Source organism: Triticum dicoccoides, chromosome 7B, assembly GCF_002162155.2.
Source record: "Triticum dicoccoides isolate Atlit2015 ecotype Zavitan chromosome 7B, WEW_v2.0, whole genome shotgun sequence".
NCBI lineage: Eukaryota > Viridiplantae > Streptophyta > Magnoliopsida > Poales > Poaceae > Triticum > Triticum dicoccoides.
Window position 1 is genome coordinate 570560261 of NC_041393.1, and position 6301 is coordinate 570566561.

Here is a 6301-nt window from a genome sequence, read left to right on the forward strand (position 1 = left end):
ATTTTACTCCTTTTTTCTTTCAAATACATGTCATTTTTTAATACAAGTTGAACAATTCTCATATAAACCCTGAATAGTGTTTAGAAACGCGTTGAAAATTTTCAAATACATGTTGAACATTTGTGAAATGCACACTGAATAATTTTTATTGTAACTTTTTTTCAGATACATAATGAACATTTTCCAAATAGACGTTGAACAATTTTTTGAATGAATATTAAACATTCGCCAAATGCACATTGAACATTTTTAAAATACCCGGTAAATATTGTTTTAACACACATTGAATATTTTTCATAAATGGCATGAACATTTTTTTAGACGTGCGAAACATCTTTAAGTGTTATGATTTTTTTGAAAGGTATGAAACATTTTTCCACAATCACGAGAACAGGTGTGTGCATGTTTTATGGGCAGTACTAGGTGCCGGCGCGCCGGTCCAACTTTGGGCCGGTCGTACCAGCATCGTCCGATAGAATAATGCATAGCCGTACGATTTCCTCGTCTTCTTTCGTCAGGCATCTTCTTTTAGAAAAAAAATCCATCCCGCCTCCATGGATGAGCTATGCGCCGCCTTGAAGCACCGCCTGGAGCACTCGCCTGTTGCTGCCCTCCCCACTGGTCGCCGGGCACCGTCGTCACTGCCGGGCGGCGGTGGCTGTGTCGCTGCCGGTCGTCGTCATGGTGGAAACAAAAATACAGCTGGATCCAACAAAAACAGAACATGGTGGAAGCAAAAAATTGGAGCTCCTTTCAGTTAAAAAAAGATGGTGATAGCAGAACAATTTGCTAGATTTTAGCTTCCAGTAATGACAGCGCTCGGGTGTCTAGTTGTAGCATCTCTTCGTCTCTGGCTCGCGGGGGGTCAGAGTGCCAAGCAGCAAAAATCGGAAGCAACAAAATTCTTCCAGCAAAAAATCTTCTCCACGGATCAAAGTCCGGTGGTCGGTTGAAGCAAAATCAAAAATCCTTCCAACACAATCAAACTTAGGTTCCAGCAAAAACGACATGAGCATTTGAGAGCTCTGCAGTCGTTGAAGCAAAAAAAATATCTCGGTTCCAGCAAAAAAATGCATCGGTTCCAGCAAAAACAAAATTGGTTCGGCAAAAAGAAAACACATTCGCAAAAATGGCCTCCCCTCTTGCAGCTCCTCCAGTAGCCAATTGCAGCTCCAACGTGCACGGTTGCAGCTCCCGACATCGAACGGTGTTGGATGCAGCACTCTTCGCCGCTGGATGTAGCTTCCTCCGGCAAGTCATCGACCTTGTAGCACACACAACAGCTGGTTGTAGCAAATCAGGGCACCGGTTCCAACAAAAAATAAAGATGTTCATAAAAATCGAATGGGGATGGTAGCAAACAATGAAAGGGGTTGTAGCAAAATCAAAGGTGGATCTAGCAAAAAAATACCTGGTTCCAGTAAACCCCCTCGGTTCCAGCACGAACTCACCGCCGCCGTGGCCGGTTGCAGCTTGGCCATGGCGACTGGCGCACCCTGGCTGTGGCGTCCATGGAGAGGGCGCACATCCAGCTGTTGGCGGAGGCGGACAAGGCGACGAGTGTGCCCGTGGCTGCGAACGGCCATGGAGAGGGATGCATCCCGCGTCGTCGATCCACAGGAGGCGCATCGAGTCGCCGACGGCCATGGCGATGAGCTCGCCTCCTGGCTGCGGGTGGATGGGGAGGAAGACGCGGCCGGTTGGATAGGAATACGGATAAGCATCGAATGGATAAGAAGACGTGAGTCACGGGTGGTGCCTGGCCCCCAACAGCCACACGTTTAATGCCTGTGTGTAGCTGTAGCCACGCGTTTAGTGCTTGTGTGTAGCTGCGCTAGGCGAGTGAGCGGTGTGACCGGCTGAACGTTCGGCCGGTCCGCCGTTTCTAAACATTTTCCATGTTTTATTTGTATTCTATTGATGCTCCATTTTAAGCCAATAAAATTCATCCTTTATTCAAAAAAAATGAGTTGAGCAAAAATCTCATGTATATTATCGACTTTTAGCTGGGCTTAACATCGACTCCCCCCGCAACACAAGTGAACCCAGTTCACATTCTTGAAGTGGTTTACTATTGCTGATCTTTTTAGGACCATTTCTCTTGCTGATGAATCGTGCTATATCTAGGGGCACCATGCACCGTGGGCTGCCAAAAAAAAAGTTCTCGGCCCACGGTGAGGCAACTGAAAAAATCAGCAACTCTTCCTGGATTTGTACCTCCTGGCGCAGCTCCCAAACGCCATCAGATTCAAACAACCAAGTCCAGCCATCATCCAGAAGAAGCGGTCCAGGTGTCCCTCGTTCAGGTCGTCGGGGATCCACCCCGGCGCGCCGCCAGTCGCCGTCGCCCACTGCACGGCCGTCAGTAGGAACGAGCTCAGGTAGCCGCCAGCCGCTATCGCGAGGAGCCCAAGCGCCGTGCACACGGTCTTCATCGCGGCCGGCGCCTGGCCGTAGAAGAAGTCGAGCTGCCCGATGGTGGTGAGCACCTCGCCCACTCCCACCAGCGCGTACTGCGGCGCCTGCCACAGCACGCTCGTCGAGTTTGGCGCCGCACGGAGGCGCGCCGTCTCTAAGAGCGCCGCGGCGGACATGGCGAGCACGGGCATGGCGAGTCCGGCACCGATCCTCTGCAGCTCCGAGATGCCCTTCTCGCTCCCGGTGAGCCTCCTGGCAGCCGGAACGAAAGCCCGGTCGTAGAGCGGGACCAGGAGGATGATGGTGAGTATATCGAAGGTGGACATGGATGCCGGCGGGACGCGCACGGAGCCGACGGTGGCGTCCATCGCCATGCCTTGCTCGACGAACGTCGACGTGATCTGCGCCGACACGGCATAGAAGAACACGACGGTCGCCCAGAGCGGCAGCATCCGCACGAGAATCTTGAACTCCTCGACCTGTGTCACGACGCAGAGTCTCCACGGGCTGGTCCGCGCTGGCGCTGCTGCCGCCTCCACCTCCTTGTCGGAAGCCACGACAATGGCAGCCTTGTCGAAGAATCTAATCAAGCAAGCAGCATATCAAATCAGTCTAGTTGTAACCAAGCACGCGGAGGTAAGCTCAGAGGATTGTAGTAACTGACCGGAGATCAGTGGTGTGCTGGATCCTCGGAACTCCGGCGAGGTCGTCCTCCCGCATGTCGTAGAGCAGAGAGCTATCAGCCGGCGTGTCGACGCTGAACTTCCTCACGGCAGCGACGACGACCTGGCACACTCTGGTGAGCGGGCTGCCACGGGTTCGCTGAAATCTGTACGTCCGCGACGCCGCAACCAGGCAAGATAGGCCGGCGGCCAGGACGAGCGCTGGGATGGTCAGGCCCAGTGCCCAGCCATAATGATCCTGCACCCACACGATGCCCGTGCTTGATATGAGCGATGCGCAGTTCATGTTGAACACGTACCAGTTGAAGAAGGAGCCCTTGGTGGCGCGCTCCGACAGATCGCCGTCGTCGAACTGGTCGGCGCCGAAGGACATGAGGCACGGCCGGAGGCCGCCCAATCCAATGGCAATCATGTATAGGCCGACAAACAAGACGAACCCCTGAACCGTAACCATGTCCGACGAGGTGAGGCCGTTCTTGACGAGCAGCGGGAGGTACGCCGAGAATGCTGTCATCAGCATGCCCTGCCCAAAAAGCACAGGCACCAAATTCTAACGATCTTGCAGAATGCTATCTGAATTTTATCAAATAGGACCAGGCAGGATGTAGACTGCAGAGTGGTGATTAATTGAAGTGCTCCAGGATGAAAAATTCTTAATTGAGAGCGGTCGCGAGGAGGATCAAGTAACATACTGCGACGCCGATGAAGCAGGATACGACCATGGTGTGGTACCTTCCGCAGTAGGAGTCGGCCACGACAGCGCCGCCGAGGGGCATGAGGAAGCAGGTGGCCTGCCAGGTGGACACGTTCCTCGCCGCGGCGACGTTGCTCTGGCCCAGGACGCCGGTGAGGTACGTGACGAGGTTGCAGGAGATGCCGAAGAACGCCAGGCAGTAGCAGAACTCGGTACCTGCAAGATTAAAACTTGAATTAATCATCACGCAAAGAATTTTACTACGAAGAACAGGTGAACGCGACATAAATTACCAAGAACTGAGCGGCACGCGCGCCATCCACCTGTGCGATTCTTCAGAGCCGGGTTCCCGTCGAAATCAAGGGACCCGTCGGTGGTGTACGCCTCCGCTGCCTGCGACGGCAATCCCCACCAAAATTAACAGCGAAACATCATCCATGCCAGGGGTTGAAATAATACGCAGGCGAAAGGGAGAAAGAACATGAAAAGGAGTTGTAGAGAAAATAATCACGACGAAGGAGGCAGAGGCTAGGGGGGCGAGACCTCGGCGGGAAGGCGGGCAAGCAGGGCCACGGTGTGCTCGCCAATGGAGGCCATGGCGGGAGCTTGGGAGCCTACGCCTCTCGCTTGTCAAGTGCTGCAATTGGCCCGTGCAGCCTCCCCACGTTGTTGGCATCGAGAAAATTTCCGCGGTCTATCTATAATTAAACAGCCGAGAGCATCTCCAATGGGACAATGGGAAGCGTTTGTCTGCACTCTTATGCAGGAAAGATTAAAGATCACAAAACTAGAAAATATCTAACGCCCTAGCTTTCAGCACTAGACGAGCAACTTCAACAGCTCCTGTAAAAAAAATTCCCGTAAAGGTGAACCTCTTTCCGTAAAATTTGTTTTATTTCTATTTTTTGTTAAATAAACCTAGCTAATGGCGTAGGACCCGCATGTCATTGAGACGTGTGTGTGTGTGTGTGTCCGTGAACTGCATGGTGCGGTGCAGGGCGGTGGCGCAACGGCGCACCGGCACGGAGGCGGCAGGAGCGCGTCGAGGCGTTGGCCCGTGCGTGGGGGCAGCGCGACGGCAGCAGTGGCGGTACTGCGGCCGTCCTGCCGCGGAGGCCGGCACGGGGAGACGCAGCATGGGAGGCACGACGGCGGCTCCAGGCCTTGCTGCGGCGGCGGCGGTAGAGGGACGATGCGACAAAGCAGGGAAGTGGAGGTGCGGTTGCAAATCGGCGACACGACTAAGCGGCGTTAGGCGACGTGCCAGAGTGGCGGCGCGCGACACTCATCATGAACTTTCAAGCGGTCTTTTACCTGTCAAATTATAGGGGAAGGGCCATCTTTCCGTAAACTTGCAGGACGAAGGAGGCGATTATACATGATCCCGTAATATTTTTCTGGGTTTACGGAATCGGTGGAGGTTTTTTTTGCCCCAACTTTCCTTGAACGATAGTTCTTTAAGAGATGCGAGATCTATTGGAGTTGTTCACGACATACGCTAATTAAACAGCCAAGCTGCCTTGTGCGGGGAAGAAAACGATATGTGAATGTGGACGCTGCAACCGCCAAGGCACCAACGGAAAGTATTAGAGCAACACTAACACCATTCATCAAAACGGACATCATTAAATATCCACAAACACGTCACGGCGTCCAACCATATTCATCAAATATCGGCCCTTTGAACAATGGAGAGAGGATAGAAGAGAAGAGCATAAAAATGTGTTTGTGGCGGGGTTTAAGGTTGAGTTGGTGTGTCCTCGGCATGTTCAGATTTCTGTTGAATGACAAAAAGTGTTTGAATCATCACGGCTCAGACACTTATATTAGGAGTGATTTGGTGATTCATAGTTGCCCCCCGAGCCATAAATCACAGACGAATAAAAATCAAAGAATGTTAGCTCGTGACTATGTCTAACCTAACTGGCCCTGACCCCGCCGCCGCCCCAGCCCCAACTCCGTCTGCCTCCTCTCCCTCCAGCGATGCCGCTCCACCCATCTCCCGCGACCCTCGCCTTCTCTGCCAAGGGAGGGAAGGGAAGGGAAGGCCCCAGATCAACAACAGTGATCCGAAACCCATCCGAAACCTAACCGCCTCCCAGGTCGCCTCCGCTCGGGCGACTCTGGAGGATCATTCCCCGTCCCCTCCAGTCCCCTTCATCGGCGTGCCCCTGGTCGTGGCCGCCGCCGATGCCGGCAGCAGAGGCGGCGCCCTTCTCGTCTAAAGACGAAGGGGAGGAGAGTGCACCGTGGCGGCGGCTCCATGGGCGGTTGTGGAGTGGTGGCAGCGGTTGAAGGGTGGCGCGACCTATAGCTGTGGCCTGAAGCCGGAGTGGCGTCTTCGTGGCGGGTGGTGCGCAACGTCGGCACCAATATCCAGCGGCGCAGTTGTGCGTCACATCAGGGCCTAAGGGTCTGATTTGGGTTGCCCCCTGCCACGGACTGTTTGTGGTCGTGCGTTGCGGCTGCCTTCTCCCTTGCTGCTCCGACCGACAGTGTGGGGGCC

General features: G+C 53.8%; 1 protein-coding gene across 1 annotated transcript; it reads right to left on the reverse strand.

The window, feature by feature from the left end:
• Positions 1-1956: 1956 nt before the first annotated feature.
• LOC119335598 (protein NRT1/ PTR FAMILY 8.3-like) lies at positions 1957-4479 on the reverse strand. The gene is made up of 5 exons (XM_037607709.1): positions 4339-4479; positions 4089-4188; positions 3794-4011; positions 3083-3624; positions 1957-3000 (listed from the first exon to the last, which is right to left on the reverse strand). Exons 1-5 carry the CDS (start codon positions 4390-4392, stop codon positions 2193-2195), a joined length of 1722 nt encoding a protein of 573 aa, XP_037463606.1. The 5' UTR covers positions 4393-4479; the 3' UTR covers positions 1957-2192.
• Between the last annotated feature and the right edge of the window lie 1822 nt (positions 4480-6301).